The sequence below is a fragment of the Meleagris gallopavo genome, chromosome 20 (assembly GCF_905368555.1).
Source record: "Meleagris gallopavo chromosome 20, MGAL_WU_HG_1.1, whole genome shotgun sequence".
Lineage (NCBI taxonomy): Eukaryota > Metazoa > Chordata > Aves > Galliformes > Phasianidae > Meleagris > Meleagris gallopavo.
Window position 1 is genome coordinate 5,786,849 of NC_139423.1, and position 18,959 is coordinate 5,805,807.

An 18,959-nucleotide genomic window follows, 5' to 3' on the forward strand; every position below is an offset into this window, starting at 1 on the left:
TAATAAAAGCAGAAAATGAGTGCAGGGAGCGTGGGGCATCTTTGGGTATCCCCTGTGCCTTGGGATGGATGGGCGCAGGGCCGCATCAGCTGTCACACCACTCCTAGTCTTCATGCACTTCCTTTTAATGCTCCAAAAGGATAAACCTCAGCTCCTGTGCCGCTCTGCTGAGCCACGGAGGTGCTGAGCAGCCGCACAGTCACTGCCCAGCACAGCTGTGTGTGTCCCACGGGGAGTTTTGGTCAGCCGGCCCCAGCAGGGCTGGCACTGCGGGCTACGTAGGGCGTCGAGGTGGGCAGGACGGGTGCTCAGCCCACTGCTTGGCACGAGGATGGCTGTGCTTCAGCAGGGAGCTCGGCTCAGCACTGGGGGTTCCACCTGTCCTTGCTGGAGGTCCTTGGGCCAATCGCCACGATGCAGCTGAGCGCTGGGTGCTGACCCTGCCTGGAGCTGGGGAGATGGACAGAAATGAGTCTCCTGATGCTCTCATCAGGGTGGGGTGCTGCTGCCACCTACCCCGTGCTTGGCGACCTCGAAGGGCTGCAGCTGCCTCTTTCTCCTTTTGGCATCCAGAGGCTCTTCCCTCTCCTCCAGCTTTTTGCACACTCACAGTCAGGCGCCTGGGGAGGGGCCGGGCTGGATGGCCCCCAGGAGGGTGGCTGTTCCCTCCAGGCTGTCCCTGCTGGCAACACGCCTCGGTTCGGGGGCATTTGGCACACGGGACTGACACGGAGTGGCCACGGCCACGATGCTTTTGGCGCTGCTCAATGTCTCCTCCGCGGCGCAGCGGCACCGTCAGCGCAGCACAGCCGCTCGCCTGCCCCCGGTACTGTGGGCGTGCTGTGCTCACCTCTGCGGCGCGGGGCGCCCGGTGCTGGCTGAAGGGTTGCACGGCAGCGGCTGGGAAGTGCCGGGAGCCACCCTGGAGCAGGGAGTGGGAGCGCAGCTCTGCGTTGTGCAGCTGCAGCTGGTGCAGGCGGCACAGCAGGGCCAGCACCTCCTGATGCTGCACAGAGCTGCTCCTGCGCTGCACGGCCTCCTCCAGCCGCCGGGTGTGCTGCTGGCTCTGTTGGAAGCGCCGCTCCAGCTCTGCCTGTGGACGCACCCCCGGGTCATCCCCCTTCCCAGGGGTCAGCATCCCTGCTAGAGGGCCACCAATCTGCCTGGCCCTTTGCCCTCTGCACGCATCCCAGTGCTCTGGGGTGAGTGGTGCTGCTAGGCAGGGACTCCTCAAGCTCAGCTCCCTGCAGATGTGGGGTTAAGCTGTGGATGCTGCATTTGGGGCTCCCGCACCTTCTGCTCCTGGAGTCTGCCCTGCTTCTCCACCAGTGCCATGAAGCTCTCCCGTGCTGTGATCACGTTGGGTGGTTCTGGCACATCCGTGTCCGTTTTCCTCCTGCTCTCCCTGGGCCCCCCTGGCTTCCCTTGCCCCTCCTTGCCCCAGCGCCATGTTCTCCTCTTCCAGCTGCAGGAGGAATTTTGGGGTCTCAGTGACACAGCCCAGTTCTCTGGGGACCCCACCTGCACCCACATACCGAGTGATTATGCGGAGGTGCCGGGCAGCTGCCAGCCGGGTGTGCAGTGCTGTGCCCTCCAGCTGAACCAAGTGCTGGCACAGGGCTGCCTGCTCACGGCAAGCATTGAGCAGCTTGTCCCGCAGCTGGACCTGGGCTGGGAATATGGGTGTCAGCACCAAGCCCTGCAACTCTGGGGCAGCACAGTGGGGCCAGGCATACCCTGGGTGTAGCGGATGGCACGGTGCTTGCCTGGCCCTGGTGCGGTGTACAGCTGGTGCTTGAGGTGCTGGATGTCCTCACGCAGGTTGGCCACAATTCTGCCACGGGGTGAGTTGCTGAGCAGGTTGTGCTTCACCTGAAATGGGCATAGTGTGAGCATCTCACTGCCTCAGCACAGCACATCCCCAGCTCGGGTCCCTGAGCACCGTGTGACTGCGCAGCAGGGACAGGCTCTTATGCCCTCCCTGCTGGGGACCAGGGCTGCTCAGGGAGGGGACAGGAGGATGCTGGCAGGAGGTGGGATGGTGTCCACCCTCCCGGTCCCACCGTGGGATGGATGCTTTTGGCGCGCTGGGCGTAGGTGAGCGTGCTGCGGGACTCCTCAAAGGCAGTGCTGGCAGGGCTGATGTGGGCGATCATCACCGTGTGGCTGTTATCCCCGAGTGAGTCCTGGGCAGCAAAGCACACAGCTGAGTGGGGTGGAGGGGGCAGCCCGTGCCCCCCGACACCATCACACCTTCAGCAGGCGGGTCAGCTTGCTGTCACGGTAGTTGACGTGCGCGCTGCCCGCCGGCTTGCTCAGCGCCTTGATGCAGTTGCCCAGGGCCAGCAGTGACCTGTTGATGTGCGCTCCCTCCTTCATCCTCTGCCCACAGTTCTGTGTCTGGGCAGTGAAGTGAAGGCAAAAAATGTGGTAGCAATAAAAAGGGGCCAGGGGTTTCCCAGGGGTGCATGCCATACCCAAGCCGCCCGCTCGGAGCCTGCCAGGTCGATCAGTTGGAGCCGCCCGCGGCGCAGTCCCCGTCCCCGCACAGTGACCTGCAGCACGGCGTGGGAGCGTGACGACGTGCGGTTGGCAGCTGTGGGCTCCTGTGTCCGCTGCTGATTCCCCCTCAGCAGCAGCTGTAGGACCTGGAGAGGACGGGCTGTGCTGGGTAAGGGGCTCGCTGCTCCCCGCTGCCCCCCAGACATCACCTGTCCCACCTCCTCAGTGCTGCTGGCTGACACCTCGGTGATGCCGACCACTCGGACAGTGCCACGGGAATCCTCCCGCAGCTGCAGGGAGTGTGGTGAGGGGCTCAGCAGGTCCCAAATCACCTCATTGTAGATCTGGGTGCAAAGGGGGGAGCTGGGAACACCCCACATGGCATGGGCACCCATAGGGGGACACAGCACTGCAGCACAGCGACACCCTGGCTGTGTGCCACTTGCTGCTCCCTGCCTGCCCCAGAGATGGAACATCCCATGCACCTCTAGGTAGGACATGGAGACCTCATGCTCTGCATCACTGCTGCACTCCTTGATGGCATGGAAGAGGTCACCCAGGGCGCGGGCACAGATGCCAGGCTCGCTGTCGGTGCCAAGCATGGTGTAGGTCTTCCCGCAGCCTGGGGGAGAGGGGATGGCTCATCTGAGGCCGGGACTCTCTCTGCAGCCCCTGCCATATGGGGCCCATCCCTGAGCCCCTCACCAGTGGGGCCATAGGCAAAGATGGTGGCATTGCAGCCGGAGATGACGCTCGCGATGAGGCCTCGGGTGGTGGCACGGTACACGGTCTCCTGTGGGAGGGTGAATGTCCCAGGGCACATCCCAGTGCCCCCATGCCACTTGGCTGTCCCACACCGTGCTCCTAGCTCCACATCCCCACACCCGGCCCATCCCATGGACCCACCTGGGTAGATGTGGAGTCAAACGCTGCATCAAAGACGTAGGATTTCTCCCGGGAGCGGCTGGCATGCAAGACATTATCAGAGTTCTGCATGGGGTCTTGCAGCACCACAACCTGTTGGCGGACACAAATGGGGCTGCCTAGGGCACCTGTCACCCCCATGCTCCTGGGGTCACCTCCAGCCTCCCCTTTGCCAATGTTTCCTCCAGGCCAGGGCCCTTTATGTTCCTCTATTGTCCCATTGTCCCCAGGCAGCGGCTGGGGCTCAAAGCTGCTTTGTGTGCAGTGCCAAGGGGACCTGTCCAGCCGGCTGCTCCACTGCCCGCTAGCACAAAAGCACCTCTGTGAGTACAGCCCAGCAAGGTGCCCGCAGCTGCACACCTCCAGCTGGTTTGCAATGCAATCACACCATAGGGATGCTGTTTGTACCCCTGCACCAACCCCAGACCCCTGCTTGTGGGTGATGTCAGGAGAGAGGGGGCCCAGTGCTGACCCCATTGCAACTGCCAGCACCCCCGCAATGCAGATTTCGACTTCTGTGGCAAAGCCAATCTCATGGCTGCCCAACTCTCCCTCCTCACACAGCCTCCAGGCCTCCCCTGTAACCTGAGTTGGGGATGGGGAAAGGCGGCACTGGGGTCCCACAGCCCTGCAGGAAGGGCTTCTCCTGACCCAGTGTCCTTGCGGACTCCCATCCTGCTGTTTTGTTGTTGTAGGATCTCTGCAGGGAATGTAAGGCTGCAGGTGCACCCCATCCTGTTTTGTGCACACATCACACGTGTGTGCATCACATGCAGCACCAGGCGCACCCAGGCATGTCCAGAGTACACTGAGGATCCCACCTTGTCCAGTGTACCTGATCCCCCTGTCCCCTGCCTTGGGTCCCCATCCCACAGCTGTACCTGCTCATCCAGGCGGTGGGCAATGGGCCTGGCACCCCTCTGCAGTTCAGCCACACTCATGGGTCGGATGCGAAGAGCCACCTGCAAGACATGGCCGGTGAGTTTGGGGCAGAGAGGACAAGGATGAAGGGACAGCAGAACGGGGACCTGCATGCTGGCCATCGCTGGATGCAGTCTGGCACTGGGCTGGCACAGCCGGCAGCTGATGCAGCCCCCGGGACCCCCCCATGCTGCAATTAGAGGCTCATTTTCCTGGGAAGAAAGCGAACACTGCTGGGATTGGCCATAAAGGGGCAGCTGGGCAGTGAGCCCTCCCGCTGGCACCGGCCCCTTGCTGCCTTGGGGACAGGTGGCACAGGGTGGGGGAAGCACAGAGCTGTGTCCTGCTCAGGCTCCTGGAAACACTGTCACGCTATTGATATAATTAGTGCTGGCACTTAATGAGGTGCTTGGCCAAATCGCAAGGCTGGTGCTGGGCTTCCTCTGTGCTTTGGGGTAGGAGCCACACCTGACGGCTGCACGTGAGCTTGGGTTGCACTGACTGGGTGGTGCCTCGCTGCATCCTCCCATTCACAGTCAGCAAACAGCCACTGGTTTGCAGGGGCTCTGCTGACCCCAAAGCTGGCTGTGCTGGATCAGCAGCAGTGTTCTGCTTGGAACTGGGGGGCAACAAACCTTGTGCCCCCGCCCCATGGCAGCAGGCATCCTGGATAGCAGGTGACACTCGTTGGCTTTGTAGTGGGGCTGGGGAGGGGTCCTGCTTCCAGGCTCACCCCCCAGCCCCACTGCACAGATGCAGTCCCCCCAGCAGCCCCATCCCCCCGTCACAGCTGTGCTGTGGGGTGAACACAACAGGCAGCTCATTAATAATTGAGCGGTGGATAAGCCGGCAGTTGGGCTGCACTGTGATAACAGCAGGGCTGTGTTTACCCAGAGCTGATAACCCCAGCCCTGGCTCTGCAGGCAAGGATGGGGGGAAGTAATGGGCTGGGCGAGGGGGGCTTTGCCCACACCAGGATCCCAAGATGTACCATAGGGCACCAGCTGCTGTTGCACCATGGTTGGTGGTTGGCTTTGCACCGTGGCCTGGTCCCAGGAGGGAGATGGAAGGGAGAAAGGACGTGACCTTCCCCCTCTCTGCTCAACCCCGCTGTGACAAAACAGGAAGCGTGGTGTGGGAAGCTCCTGTTTATTCACACTACAGAAAAATCAGGAGGGCAAAGGGCCAGGGAGCATCTGTGAATGGCTTCACAGTTTCTGTGCGATCTACCGGTCCTGTCTGCTACGGCTCCTGTGGAGAGAGCAGACACAGTGTCTGGGGCTGCCCCACGGAGGCAGAGACCCCAGGAACCCAGCTAGTGGGCTCATCCCTGCACCAACCCCCAAGCAACCACCCCAGCAGGGAGGGGGAAAGCAACATGAGGATGGTTCGAGTTGACCTTGGCAGCGTCCTTTTCCTCCTCCTCTTCCTCGTACTTGGGCAGCTCGCCTTCCTCCCCCTGAGCCACCACCTCCTCCTCTGTGTGTTCTTTAGCCTGAAAGGCAGAGGTTGATTAGTGTCCCCTGCAGAACTCCATTGATCCCCACCACTGCCATGCAGGGCTGGGGATGCTCCCACAGCTGCTGTCCCAGTACCTTGCTTCTGCCTGGCTGCTGGGCCTCTGCCCGTGCCCTCCTCTGCAGCTCTGCTTCAATGACCTCGAAGAACTCCTTCTGGGCACGGTCGAGTGCGTCTTGGGGACCCTCCTCCAGCATCTCCTCTGCCTCCAAGCCCTGACCCTCCGACCTGGCGCGTTCCTTCAGCCGCATCTCCCGGTGCCGGGCTTCCAGAATCTTCTCCCGCTTGGTCTCCCGCTCGAACATCTAGGGCAGAGAGGGGCTGAGGGGAGCAGAGGACCCCATGGGGACAGCTACATGCTGGCTGCACTAAGGGCTTTGCTGCAAGGCACCCGGCTGCTTGCCACCTGAAGCACACATACCGCGTTGGCCAGGTTCTTCTCATTCCTCTGCAGGGTGCAGAGCCCAGAGGAGATTTCCAGCAGGGTGATGGTGCCCAGCTTTGAGCCACAGCCCATCACGCAGCCGTTGTCCTGCAAGCGCAGGCTGGAGAGGGGCTCGTCACAGATCTGGGGAGGGAGGATGGATAGATGTCAGTGCTTAGCCCTTATCTGCTGCCCTTAGGGAAGCCAGGCAGGATGAGCTGGCAGAGAGAAACCCGTGTGTGTGCCAGCAATGGGAGCCTATGTGCAAATCTGGGGACTTGAAGGCTGCTGCTTGACAGAGCAGATCCAGAGCTCTGCACAGAGACACATGAGTTCCTCCATCCCCTGACCCCGTCCCCAGGTGCTCCTCACTCTGTGCCTTGTGGCTGGTGTTACTGCTGACCAGGGCAGCTCCCATTTCCCCCAGAGCGAGAGAACAGGAGCTGTGGGGAGCTGACCTTCAGGCTGAGGGATGGGTTGTTCTGTTTGAAAAGGAAGTCCCAGATGTCCAGTGTCCCATCCATTTTGGTCGTGAAGAAGACAGACGGCCTCACGGTGCTCCAGCAGCCATCCGTCAGGTAGGAGAGGTGGTACCTGCCCGCAGACCCCATGCTCACTGCCAGATGCTCTGCCACAGAGCAGGAGGGTTTTTGCAAGGCAAACCTATGCACGCTGACACCTACCTAGTCCACATAATTGATGATTCCTTCGTCTCCTCCGACCAGATCCGAGCAGTCCAGTCACCAACCGTCAGGAAGATTTTGGGGAAGAAAGGGTTCCTGGCCAGCGCATAGACAGGCCCATGGTGGCCGCTGTAGGTACCGGCGATTTTCTCGGGGGCTGTCTTGGCCTTGCGGTTGCAGGCGATGATGATGCCCTGCTCTGTGCCCACCATGAACTTGGTAGGCTGAGGGTGGGAGCAGAAGAGCAGCTGTCAGCAGGCTGGGGACCTCGTGGTGTGGGGGACAGCTGCTCAGTGAAGGGCTTTGCAGCGTGATGAGGGGGGCCGGCTGCAGCAGAATGGAGCCCTGGGACACACCGTGATCGGGGGCTGCAGAGGCTGAGCTGCCAGCGTGGCCCCATACTTTAGGATCACACCAGCTTCTGACAGATAAAGGTGAGTGAGAACATGCTGCAACGCTGTGCTCTAGGTTTGCCCAACTCACACACCTGCCATGTTTAGGACACCGTTTCTTTGCAGGAAGCTCACCATGGTGGGCTCAAATTCCAGTGTGCTGGCACCCAGAGCATTCTCCAGCAGCTCCTTGCGTGTGATGTCCAAGACCAGTGCTTCAGTGGGCTCGGATAGCTTGCGGATGTCCCACCACAGGACCTGCAGGGGAAGGATACTGCAGGGCAGTGGCTGCTCTCAGCCATGAGTGCTGGGAAGCCAAGCACCCTGGAGCTGGGCAGCTGCCTTGTGTCAAAGCACGCTGGGCTGCCAGTGCCTGCCAGCAGCGACTGTATGAGCACCCAGCCCTTTCCCCGTCCCTGCCGTTTACCTGCCCATCAGTGGAGGCTGAGAAGCATTCAGTGCCAGTTTTGGACTGCAGCCAGATTGCACCATACACAGGGTCTCTGTGGCTGGCCTCTACGGTGGACACCTCCACGGGCAGCCCCCCCTTCCTGGTGTCCCAGTAAGCTGTGAAAGAAAAGGAGCTGTCAAGATATTCTCCAGCTGCCTTGCCCTGCTCCTTGAAACCAGGGAAGGACCCTGAGGCTGGGATCCTGCTACTGTGATTGTACATGGAGATGCCCATCCTGAAGGGATGAACAATTTGTGCTTTCTGCAAACACGAAGCTAGATGGTGGGAACATTAAATAGCCCCAGTACTTCTTTCAGCAATCATTTCTGTGGCAGCTGCACTGAAATCCCCAGAGGCAATTCATCCCCCCAGCTCCTCTCCTGCTCTGCAGAAAGGGCTGCAGCAGGACCAGATGTGGTCTTAACACCCCCAACAGCAGTTCTTATGCTCAGTGCTGCTCAAAACCATCCTATCTGACCTGACCCTGGCTGTGCTCTCCTCCCATGTGCCTTAAGGGCAGCGACTAACAAAGGCAGGTCCCAGGGACACCAGCAGCTATCCATCCCTCTCTGTCTCTGACAGGCAGCAGAGGACGGGTCACGGCTCAGGTTGGGCAGCTGGGCCCTGGTGGCACTGAGCCACACTCACTCCCTCTCGCTTGCTTCTAATTAGGCAATTGGATGTGATGGCGCACGCTCTGCTGGGCCGGTGCCACACGCCTGGGGAGCTGTGCAGGACGTGCTGAAATCCCCCCTCCATCACCTGCGGAGCGTGCGGGAACAGCCCCGTGATGCATGCCCTGTCAGATCTGATTGCTGCTGCAAATGGCAAGGAAAACATCAAAATGAGAGCAATTAAATCAAAGGGCTTGCGTAGCCAAGTAAATAACAGCCATAAAACGAAGCTGGCAAAGAGGGGCCCTTTACCAGGCACATGAAACAACAGCACAAAAACAATTCATTGAATTAAGTGATGGCAACTCTTCCAGGCTTTTGCCACATAAAGAGATGTGGCTGTGGGTGAGGCAGGAGTGCAGCACATGTACTGCTTGGTGCTCTGACCCAGCAGCACCTGCCATGCTCTGGCTGAGCACCCCAAGTGCCTGCAACGTGCTGGGTAACAGTGCAGGTTCTGAGCAGCCCTGAGAGGAGCAGGTCTGTGGATGTGGGTGTGGTACTGTTGGAACCAAGCTCTTGTTGAATTTAAACAAAGCCAGACCCTCCTTATTGTGGCTTCATGCATAAACTCATTTTCCTTACCCATCTGTCCATTGTAGCATCCCCCCACCAAGATGTGAGAGTCTTTGGGGTTGTACTCCAGGCTCACAAGAGGGGATGATGGCTTGAGAACAAGCTCCGGCTTGTTGGGATTTTCTGCCAAGAAGGAATGAGTAAAGAGTGATGTGCAAAGGCAGCCCAGAGGCACAGCGTCCTGTTTCCAAAGCAGGCTCTCACACCACGTCACAGGGATGGGAGGTGACCTGCCCTTGGCTGTCAGCCTGGGGACAGACCTGTGCTATCCTGACCCCCTTCTTGGTACTTTTCACTCCAAAACGCAGCAGGTTGGAGCCTGACAGGAGAGCAGTCCTCAGCCTGGGCTTATGCTGCCTCTTAATCAAGCACAGATCAACCATAGAAACACAAAAACCACATAAGAGACATGTGGCTCAGCTGCCTGTTGTGGTCGCAGGCGCTCTGGCTCATGAACTCATGTAGTGGGATTTGAGCACCTGCTGACCAGCTTTCAGGTCCCATTTCTGCCCTGCTTTGCATTGATCTGTGGGCAAAACAGAAACCCAACCCCTGCTCACCTCCTCTAGAGTGTTGTGGTGCTTTACTACATCTGTGAGATGCTTTGAACGCACAAAGTGCTTCCGCAGTGGCAACATTACTGACAAGCAAGTTTTCTCATCCCCTTACCGAGATCCCAGATGTATGAGTCAAAGCTCATGTCTTCTGCATTCTGCTGGAACTCCAGGCTGGAATAAGCCACTGCCAGCTTCTTGCATCTGTCAGGGTGCCAGGACAGATGGGCGGCTGTCCTCTTTGTTACGTTTGGATCCCTTTTGATAGCAGGACATCAAAAAAAGATGTTAGTTTGTTAACAGCTTTGTCACACCCTGGGATGACTGTCTGCAAAGGAAACGGTGGGAATCGCAATTAAAACAAGCTGCAGCCCTTGAGCATTGAGTGCAGGAAATGATTCTCCTGGGGGCTGGGTGGGGGAAGAAGAGTTGATGATTTAATAAAGTCTTTCCAGTTATACATCTCTAAGAATCCAATTATGTTACCGGATCTGACTTCTAGAAATGACCTAACAGCCCCTGACATGTGCAAAATAATCTTTGAGGCATTAACAAAAAATAAAAAAAAAAGGGATCCTGCCTAGATCACTGTTAGAAGATGCTCAGAGCTGCCTCTGCCCATGGGCATTGGCACTTATGTTTGAACTGCCCAGGCAGGACGAGGAGGGGAGGAATTGACGGGTTACAGGGCATGGGGCTGCAGGAGGTCTCCCCATCCACGAACTGTTCTAAAGCCACGGCTTTCCCCTTGCTTGCTCTAGTTTTTAGCAGCCTGTCACAGGGCTGCAGAGCAGGATGAGCACTGTGGACAGAGATGGGAATGACTGTGGGTTTTGTGGAGGGGATGGCGGTTCGACCTGATGACGTTGATGGTTTTGGCGGAAGGAGCCTCGTCTTCCAACTCGTCCACCTCCTCCTCCTTGAAGTACTCCTCGTAGATGTTGATGGCATTGTTCTGCTTGACGCAGTGCTCCATCAGCTGCGGGCAGAGCACCGTGAGGTCACGCTGCCAGCCTGGGGCAGTGGATGTGTGTGGGGACAAGGGACGGGCACGGCCTCACCGCCCCGAGGTGTGTGATGGTGTTGACGTAGTTCTCCTCTTTCTCCACTTTCTTGCGGAAGCGCAAGGTCTGCTCCTGCTCCTGCGGGTTGATGTCCCTGGGCCAGCCGCCCTCCACGTGGTTCACACCACGGCTCTCCACCTCCACCCGCTCCGTGTTGGCCTGCAGGGAGCCACAGGCCGGAATTAATGAACGTCCCCAGGGCTCACCAGCCCGGCTCCGCGCGGCACCGCAGCCCTGCTCACCTCGTGCTCCGACATCTCGCTGCCATGCTGCACGCAGGCGTCCACCGGGTTCCGCAGCACGAAGTTGTCGGCCAGGCTGGGGTCGGGCTGGATGTCCACGCACACCTTGGCGGGGCAGTCGGAGAAGTTGCAGTGGCGGCCGAACTCGCTGCGCTTCCTCGTGTAGATGTGGACGATCTCCATGGTGGGCCCGGGCCGAGGCCTGGCTCAGCGCGGGCAGACCGGGCCGCGTCCGCCGTTACCCGGCAACAGCGGGCTGGCGTCACGTGATGGCGCCGCCATCTTGGGAAGGGCAAGGCTGGCGTGTCCGCCGTTCGCCGCCATGTTGGGAGGGCAGAACGTGGCTAATTAGGATCAGCTAACACTGGGACCGGCTTTGTAATTAGGGACAGGCTTGGACTTGCGTGTGTGTGTCCAGCCCCAGCAGCCGCAGCCTCGCATCCCCTGCTGGTACCCTGACTGCAGGCCACAGCCAGTCCCCATCCCAACACAACCCTCCTGCGGGTGGCTGGCAGCCCCTCCTCACACCCATAGCGACCAGCACCGGGGCTGGGTATCACAGGGCATCCACGATAGCTGCAGCACCCACAGGGTCCAGGGGAAGAGCAGCAGCATCTCCCACATCACACCCAGTGTCCCCCAGGCCACTCTCAGGCTCTGCAGAGAGCAGCCCAAGATGTGACAGAGCACTCAGACCCCATCAGCAGCCCCACGTTGCCCCTCACAGCACCCTGCACACCACCAGGATGGACAACTCCATGCCCCTGGGGAGGTGGGACAGCAGCGAGGAGATGGGTTTTAGTACAATAAGTGTTTATTGTCTTTGCCCCGAGGGCACATAGAAACGAGGCAGGATCCCCACTCCTCCCAGTGGGAGTCCCAATGAGGTTAGTCCACATGCGCTGGGGAACAGCTCTCCTATGGTACCGTTACATCAAAACGTTAAAAGCCAAAAAAAAACAAAAAACAAAACAAAACAAAAAAAACACCAACAAAAACTATTAAAAACTTTCAGGTTACCAACAGCCAATAATGCTAGTCACGTGTAACAGACAGATGGAGTTAGGGGACAAAGGGATATGTACAGTTATCTTTAAAAGACACAGTGAGTCACTGCTATCAAGTAATACCCCAATGGGGCTCTGCCCAGGGACAGCCCCTGCTCTGCCACTGCACTGTTAGCTCACGGGGAGCTGGCAAAACAGGGAGGGGACAACCAGAACTGCAGCCCAGAGGTCCCAGGGCAGCCCACACCAAAATGAACAGCCACAAAGGGCCTCAATCAGCTCACGCTGGCTCCTCCTGACTCCTTTGCTGCACCCTGGCTTAGCCCAGAGCTCTGGCAATGCGGGCAGGGTGGCAGGGATGTGTTCCCCTATTGGCACAGCCAGCTCCAGTCCTTAAAGCTCTCCAGGGAATTTGTGGCTACCCCAGAGCTGTCCTGCACGTTACAGGGGAACCTGCCCCAGGGAGCAGGACTGCCCAAAAGAGCCAACAAGCCAACATGCATCGCAGCAAATCCAAGCTGGAACAGAGGCGGCAAGCTGAGCCGCATCTCTGCACCTTCAGGTAACTTACAAAACGCAAAGCAAAAGAAAGCCAGCAGGGTCAAGACATCCCTATCCCACACCCCTTGGCATAGAGAAGGTGGTGGTGTCACTAGTGGTTGGTACTGCATTGCTACGGGATGAGGGAGCCGCTCTGGGACAGCCCCAGTCCCAGGGTGTGCTCCAGTCAAAGGAACCCAGATATGGTCCCCGTCCGTGGCATAAAACCACCTGAAGCAGGTGCAGGTGGAAAGGGAGAGGTGAACAACCTCCAGCCTTCCAGGACAGCCGCAGTCAGTCCAGAGAAGCATCCCATAAGGCAGGAAGACGTGAGAGTGAGCAGAAGCTGCCAGGGAAGAGAGCGCAGGGAGCATGGATCCCGCGGCCGGAGCTCATCTGCAGCCCCTCACCCACCAAGGGGCTCTGGGTGTCTTTGGTTTCCATCAGGGGACGCCAGTGGCTTTTTCTCCTCCCTCGAGCTGCAGGACGAGCTGCTAGGCTGGGAACTCGGTGTGCTGGGGCCGGAGGTGCTCATCGGTGACAGACAGGTAGGTGGCTCGCATGCTTGGGGAGTACTGCGGGAGAAGATGGGGTGAGCACAGCCAGAGCCCCCCCAGCAAACACCCACATCCTTCCCAGCCCAGAATCACTGCTAGCAAAGAGAAAGCCTGAGGATGGATGGGAAGATTGCTTCCTATTGGTATTAATCCCCCCATTAACCTGGGTCTCTCCAGCCTCTGCCCCAGCTGGAAGTTGGGAGAGTCCCCAGACAAAACCTCCAGCTCTGATAATGGAGCACAATTCAATTTCTACAGCACTTTGCTGGAGGGAGGAGCACCCTGACTTGGCATTAAGGAAGATTATTCTGAGTTCGTTATTTCGGACTACAAAAGTCCTTCCCTAGGGATCTGAATCCTGGTTAAATTCAACCATCCAGGGTGGGGAGAAGCGCTCAAATTAATCCGTGTTCACCCCTCCCCCCCCAAGAGCAGCCCTCCAGCTGTGAGGTCCGTGCAATCGGATTAAAGCCTCCACGCTTTCACCTGATTGCAAAAACTTTCCCCAGCAGAGGAGAGCACGGGGACCTCAACCATCACAGCAGTGCCATGGCTGTCACCCTGTTCCCACGGCAGCCCCACAGCGGCAGCCCTGCAAGGGGTGAGCTGGGATGGGGAGGAATGAGTCCTTGGGATGCAAGCATGGAAACAGATAGATACTGTTAGAAAAGGAGGGAGAAAAACTGCACAGACAAGGGATGGGGATGGAGACCACTTCCAGCTCCCTGGCATGGGCAGGCTGCAAACTGAATGTGGCCCTGTCCCTCCCCAGCCCTCCAAGCTCTGCCCAGGAGCAAAGAAGCCCCAGAGAAGAAGGGATGGAGGGAGCTGTAAGGGTGGAAGTGAGGACAGGAGCCCAGGGACAAGAAGTGGGGAGGATGAAGCAACTGAACTTACTCTTGACGGGCAACTTAGCTCCAAAATAATTGATGCAAAATAAAACAAAAAGAAATAAAATAAAGCAGGCATTAACAGGCAGGGTGGGTTTAAATAAACAGCGAGGGGGGGGGGGAAGGGATGTGAGCATGCATGGATTACTGCACAAAGTGTCCTTTGAAATTCTTGGGATGAGTAAAAAAAAAAAAAAAAAAAAAAAAGTAAAGCAGACAGAAAGAGAACTATTTTGGTCTCCTCCAAGCACGTGGTTGGTGACCTCTCCCTGCAGCCCTCATGGGCTGGTGAGGAACTGGGTTAGCGAGATGGGGAACAGCGATCTGCAGGCAGATCCGGCACAAGAGGAGGGGGCCCTGCCCCTCTGCACAGCCCCATGGGGGGTCCCAGCACCCACCGCCCACAGTCACAAGAAGGATTTGGCCTCGCCTGCCCACCGTACCGTGGGAGGGGGGGAGCCCCTGCCGATCAGCGGCACGTTCTCGTAGCGCGGGTTCCCTCCGAAGAGCACCGCTTGGTTCCTGCAGGGAGAAAAAGATGCTTAGTGGGGTAAAGCCCCCAGCGCAGCATCCCCTGGGTGTGGGGAACCCCTGGGTGGGCTCACATGTACTCTGAGACTGGGGCATTGGAGATGGTCTGTGCCGGGGGGTGCAGGCTGCTCTGGCTGCCCAGGCTGCTGCTGTAGCTGCAGAAGCTGCGGAGCTGTCCTCGCACTGGGTGGTGGGCAGCAATGCGCCGTGCCTGCGGGTTGAAGGGGTCCTCTTCATCGATGTCATCGTAGTCCTGGTCCCTGCAGGGGTGTGAGGTGCGTGTTATCATCAGCCCCAGGAGCAAAAAGCAAGGGAGGGGTCCGTGCTGCCCCCACCTGCCTGCCAGGTGCCTCCAGGCACGCGATGCAGCACAGACGATGGTGGAAAAGGAAGCGGCCACCAGCAGGGAGAAGAGCACCAGGTAGAGCAGCCCCTCCACACCATCATAGCAGATGCCAATGAGAGCGTCCAGGTAGTCCTGCAGCAATGGGATGCCGTAGGGATGGAGGCTTGGGGGACCCTGGAGGCTGCGTGGCTGCGTCCTGGCCCCCCCCTCACCTTGTGCAGCCCACGGCAGTCCAGCAGGGCCGTGAGCTGATGCAGGCTGGTCTCTGAGGTGTTGAGCAGCTGCTGGACCCCCAGGAGGTCTTTCTGTGGAGAACAGAAGGGTGAGAACAGACGGGAACAGGGGGCCAAACCCCACTCCCTCCACCCCATACCTCAGCTATTGGGAAGAGAGGCAGGGCGAACTGGATCAAGCCCTGAGTCTGCATCTGCATGGTGGTGAGCGAGCGCTGGAAGACGGTGAGAGCCTGCAAGAGGCAGCGGGGAGGGGGGAAAGAGGGGGTCAGAGCTGGGTGGCCACCCCCCACCCCAAAGATCCCATCCCCCCGTACCTGCTGGAAGGGACTGCTCAGGCTCTGCTCACAGTACAGGTAATAGTGAACAACCTCTGCAAAGTAAAACGGAGACGTCACTGTGAGCACCACAGAGAGCAGCATAGGGAGAGTCAGAGCGTGGAGCATGGCTCCCCTGAGCCCCCCCCATCACGTGTTAGGGAGCACTAGGGCTCTCTACCTGCACTGATCTCGCTCTCTGTCTGGTTCATGATGAACTTATCCGGGGCCACACAGAAATCACTGGTGCCCTGTGGGGATGAGACAAAGCACAGTGGGGTTGGGACGGCGCTCAGCAGCCCCACAGCCACCCCACGGCCACCACTCACCACCGCTGCTGCCGTGTCCACAGCCATGGAGCACCAGCTGAGGATGAGGGTCAGGAGCCCACAGCACAGCATCCTGCAGGGAGAGGGATGAGCACGACAGGATGGCACCATGGGGACAGCCCCATCCCGGCCCCGGGTGGGACTCACATGGTGAGGAGGCAACGGGAGCGTTTGGCCAGCCCCAGGCAGGCCAGCAGGCAGACGGTGAGAACAAGGATGAAGAAGAGAAGGTAGGACAGCCACCTAGGTGCAGAAGAAGGCCTCCGTCAGCGCATTCTCCCCAGCACCCCAGGGTGAGGAATGCTCAGAATTCTGTCCCATCTCACCGGTAGTACTCCACATAGGCGACGTTGGCAGCCAGAGCAGTCAGGTCGTCACTGACACCATGCCAGCTGGGCAGCCCTGAGAGCTGCAGCACGATGCTGCCTGCCAGCTGCTGCAGGAACTTGAGGGTCTGCAGGTAGTCAGCCCGTGCTGCCAGTACTTCGGTCAGCTGCTCTAGGTGCTGCTCCAGGGCCACCTGCAGCTGCTGTGTGGTGCTTGCCACCTGGGAACGAGGCACAGGGAGGATCAGCATGGCTGGAAAGGGGCTTGGGGTTCCCCTGCAGTGCAGATAAGGTGAGAGCATGCCTGGCTGAGAAAAAGGTTCAAGGTATCCTGCTGCACCCTCCAGCCTTGGCCACTCCATGAATGAGAGTTAGTGTGGGGAGGGGGGATAACCCTACCCTTTGGGCAGATATCTGCATCCCCAAATCAAGGGATGCAGCAGGGAAGGGCAGATGAGGTGCAGTGGGGACGGCCTCGGCATGGATAACACAGCACAAAGGCCCCATTCTGCAGGGCTGACGTCAGCCTCCTGTGCTCAGCTCAGCCTGGCTGCCCCAGGGGGCTCAGCCCAGCCCCGTGGCATAGATGGGGAGGGTCCCTCACAGCCCCCCCTCCTGCAATGGGAACATTAGTCCCATTTCAGGCAGATTTTCAGTGCTTTCTGCCCTGGGAGACGCTAGCTTTGCAAGGAAAAGCTATGAGTGTGCAGCAGAGCAGCACAGAGGGGGCTGGGGGGGCCCTATACACAGCCCTACCAGTGTATCGATGCCAGTCAGGGTGTGGTTAGCGTTGTCCAGGGCGTAGAGCAGCTGGTACACCCCATCGTTGGTCTCACTGTTCCCATAGAAGCCGATACCAACAGCCGTGCTGGGGGCAGACAGAGGACCCAGGTTAGAGAAAGGGGAAATGCTCACCCCAAGGCAGCGCTTAGCTTTGGGAATGGGGACAGCACTGCAATGGGGACCTGCTCTGATTTGGTGATACCCAAGCCCAGAGCTGCTCCATGGGCTGGGCACTGGATCCTGCCAGACCCGGAGAGATCAAGGCAAAGCAGATTAGGGGAATGAGCTGGAAAACACCCATGCTGACAAGCAGCTCCGGGCAGGGATGCAGCCGACCCCAGCACGTGTCCGCGGCCACACCAATAAAAATGACAAACAGCAACCCATCGGCTCCAATTTGGTCTCAGCCCAAGATCCCACTGCATTCAAAGCCCTTGGAGTCTGCGAACACCACGTCCCTGTGCTCTGCCTTGGGATTGGGGAGAGATCATGGGACAGGTGCAGGGAGCTCAGCGGGGACATTTGCTGCGCAGCGCAGGCAGACAGTGAGCCTTTGTCTGCTGTGTGACGAAAGGGAACCGCGTGCTGCTCCCGGGGGCACAAAGGGGGGAGGAAAACAACAGAAGGGGTGGACAGCGCGAAGCGCTGCTTCCCCTTGCCTAATTGCTGCGGCCACAATTAATGGTGGTCACAATCCTCAATTAAGGGCGGCCACAACGAAGTGCGGCCGCTCCGGGCTGCCAGCTGGGTCACAGCACCGCCCGCCATCTGCCACGGGCTGGGATTAGTGACTGCTGGGATTAGTGGGAGGGTGGTAAAGGGATGGGGATGAGACCCCGGGGCTGTCCTGGTGTGGCGCGGGCATGGAAGCGATGTGCAGCAGCGCGGGACACGGTGGCAGCACCCCTCACCAGCAGACAAGCCCGGCGGTGACGGCCATCCAGGTGACACAGCAGGAGCGGGGCCGCTTGGCGTCGGGCTCCTGGTCCCGTTTGCAGCAGCAGAAGCAGATCAGGTAGATGGTGAGGAAGAGGAGATTGATGCCGAGACAGACGGCGGACACCAAGCCGAAGAAAAGCAGCGACTGCGGAGGGAAAGGGGACGCGGTGCGGCTCGCAGAGCGACTCGGGGAAGAGGCGCTGGGGGTGCTGGGTGGCGGGGCTTTCCACGGGACGGTCATAAGGGGAAAGAGGAAGCGGCGCCCGTCCGCGTCCCCGTTCCCGCGGCGCAGGGTGGGTGCGGAGCTGGGAATGCATTGCCGTGTTCAGGCAGTGCCCGGGATGCTCAGCGCAGGGATCGCACAGCGCTCCATCGGGGGTGCTCGCACAGCGCTGCCCCGCGCCAGGATCCGCTGCAGCTGCGGTTCGGCCGTACCGGGAACCGGGGGTACCGGAGGTACCGGGATTAACGGCGGGGCCCAAACGCGCCCTCCCCGGGAAGAAGTGCGCTTTGTGCCGGCAGCAGGAGGGGTGAAAGAGGTCACTGCAAGGAGCGGGTGTTTGTTTGTGTTGGTGCGCGAACCCCCCCCGCGCGGAGCGCAGCCCCCAAAAGCCCGCTGCAGAACGAGCGTCGGGAGTGCGGGGGGACGGAGGACCCGAACCCAGGGCAGGGGGGGCACGAAGCGCGGGGTCCGTACCTGCTGGTAGTCGGGGTCCCGCGGGTGGAAATCGGCTGGCACGGGCTGCAGGCGCAGGCCGCGGTGGGGCAGCCCGTGCAGCCAGGCCGCCCACCAGGGCGCCAGGTAATCGGCGCGGGCGGGCGGCATGGCGGGGCCGGGCCGGGACCGCTGATGGCGGGGGGCAACGCGCCGCCACGCCGCGCTCCGCCCTCCAGGCCCCCTTCGAGCGGCCACGCCCACCGCGGAGACCACGCCCCCTACTGGCCACGCCCCCTCGGGAGCGCGGGCCGCGTGCTGCCCCGCGCCGTGCGGCTCTTTGCTCCGCGCTGTGGGGCACCGCGCCCCGGTGTTTCATCGAGATGTCAGCCGGATCGCCCCATCCGGCCTGCGTCAGGCTCTGAGCGCCCTGATCGAGATGTAGGTATCTCCGTTCTGTGTCGGAGGGTTGGACCCGGTTAAAGGTCCCTTCCAGCTCAAAGGATTCCGTTACCTCCTTGCATTGAAGCACTGCACCCATCACCTTGCTGCTATAGGAGCACCGCACCCCCTGGGCTTCC

General features: G+C 59.7%; 3 protein-coding genes across 10 annotated transcripts; all 3 read right to left on the reverse strand.

Moving 5' to 3' along the window:
- Positions 1-13: 13 nt before the first annotated feature.
- Positions 14-5,472, reverse strand: KIF19 (kinesin family member 19). Of its 7 annotated transcripts, none has more exons than XM_085239960.1 (14): positions 5,339-5,472; positions 4,455-4,559; positions 4,308-4,388; positions 3,409-3,519; positions 3,208-3,295; positions 2,988-3,124; positions 2,721-2,846; positions 2,478-2,648; positions 2,254-2,400; positions 2,064-2,186; positions 1,737-1,872; positions 1,536-1,671; positions 1,294-1,465; positions 14-1,093 (listed from the first exon to the last, which is right to left on the reverse strand). In XM_085239960.1, the coding sequence occupies exons 1-14, from the start codon at positions 5,339-5,341 to the stop codon at positions 275-277; spliced, it is 2,355 nt and encodes a 784-aa protein (XP_085096086.1). In that variant the 5' UTR covers positions 5,342-5,472; the 3' UTR covers positions 14-274. The 7 variants fall into 7 exon arrangements, with proteins under 7 accessions (XP_085096086.1, XP_085096088.1, XP_031412202.2 ...); XM_085239962.1 differs by having other exon boundaries at positions 14-682; positions 851-1,093; positions 4,308-4,559; XM_031556342.2 differs by having other exon boundaries at positions 14-450; positions 517-1,093; positions 4,308-4,559.
- Positions 5,473-5,480: 8 nt separating this feature from the next.
- On the reverse strand, positions 5,481-11,191 carry DNAI2 (dynein axonemal intermediate chain 2). The gene is made up of 13 exons (XM_010721489.3): positions 10,926-11,191; positions 10,681-10,842; positions 10,477-10,598; positions 9,735-9,877; positions 9,075-9,188; positions 7,792-7,931; positions 7,500-7,622; positions 6,973-7,196; positions 6,748-6,883; positions 6,287-6,433; positions 5,943-6,170; positions 5,747-5,842; positions 5,481-5,598 (listed from the first exon to the last, which is right to left on the reverse strand). The coding sequence occupies exons 1-13, from the start codon at positions 11,106-11,108 to the stop codon at positions 5,590-5,592; spliced, it is 1,827 nt and encodes a 608-aa protein (XP_010719791.1). The 5' UTR covers positions 11,109-11,191; the 3' UTR covers positions 5,481-5,589.
- Positions 11,192-11,721: 530 nt separating this feature from the next.
- TTYH2 (tweety family member 2) lies at positions 11,722-18,664 on the reverse strand. Of its 2 annotated transcripts, none has more exons than XM_085239966.1 (14): positions 18,421-18,662; positions 17,696-17,868; positions 16,758-16,869; positions 16,002-16,222; positions 15,823-15,918; positions 15,676-15,748; positions 15,528-15,597; positions 15,347-15,402; positions 15,170-15,262; positions 15,009-15,101; positions 14,786-14,928; positions 14,525-14,710; positions 14,363-14,441; positions 11,722-13,047 (listed from the first exon to the last, which is right to left on the reverse strand). In XM_085239966.1, exons 1-14 carry the CDS (start codon positions 18,547-18,549, stop codon positions 12,967-12,969), a joined length of 1,605 nt encoding a protein of 534 aa, XP_085096092.1. In that variant the 5' UTR covers positions 18,550-18,662; the 3' UTR covers positions 11,722-12,966. The 2 variants fall into 2 exon arrangements, 1 of the variants encoding a protein (XP_085096092.1); XR_014887403.1 differs by having other exon boundaries at positions 12,981-13,047; positions 14,790-14,928; positions 18,421-18,664.
- Positions 18,665-18,959: the final 295 nt, after the last annotated feature.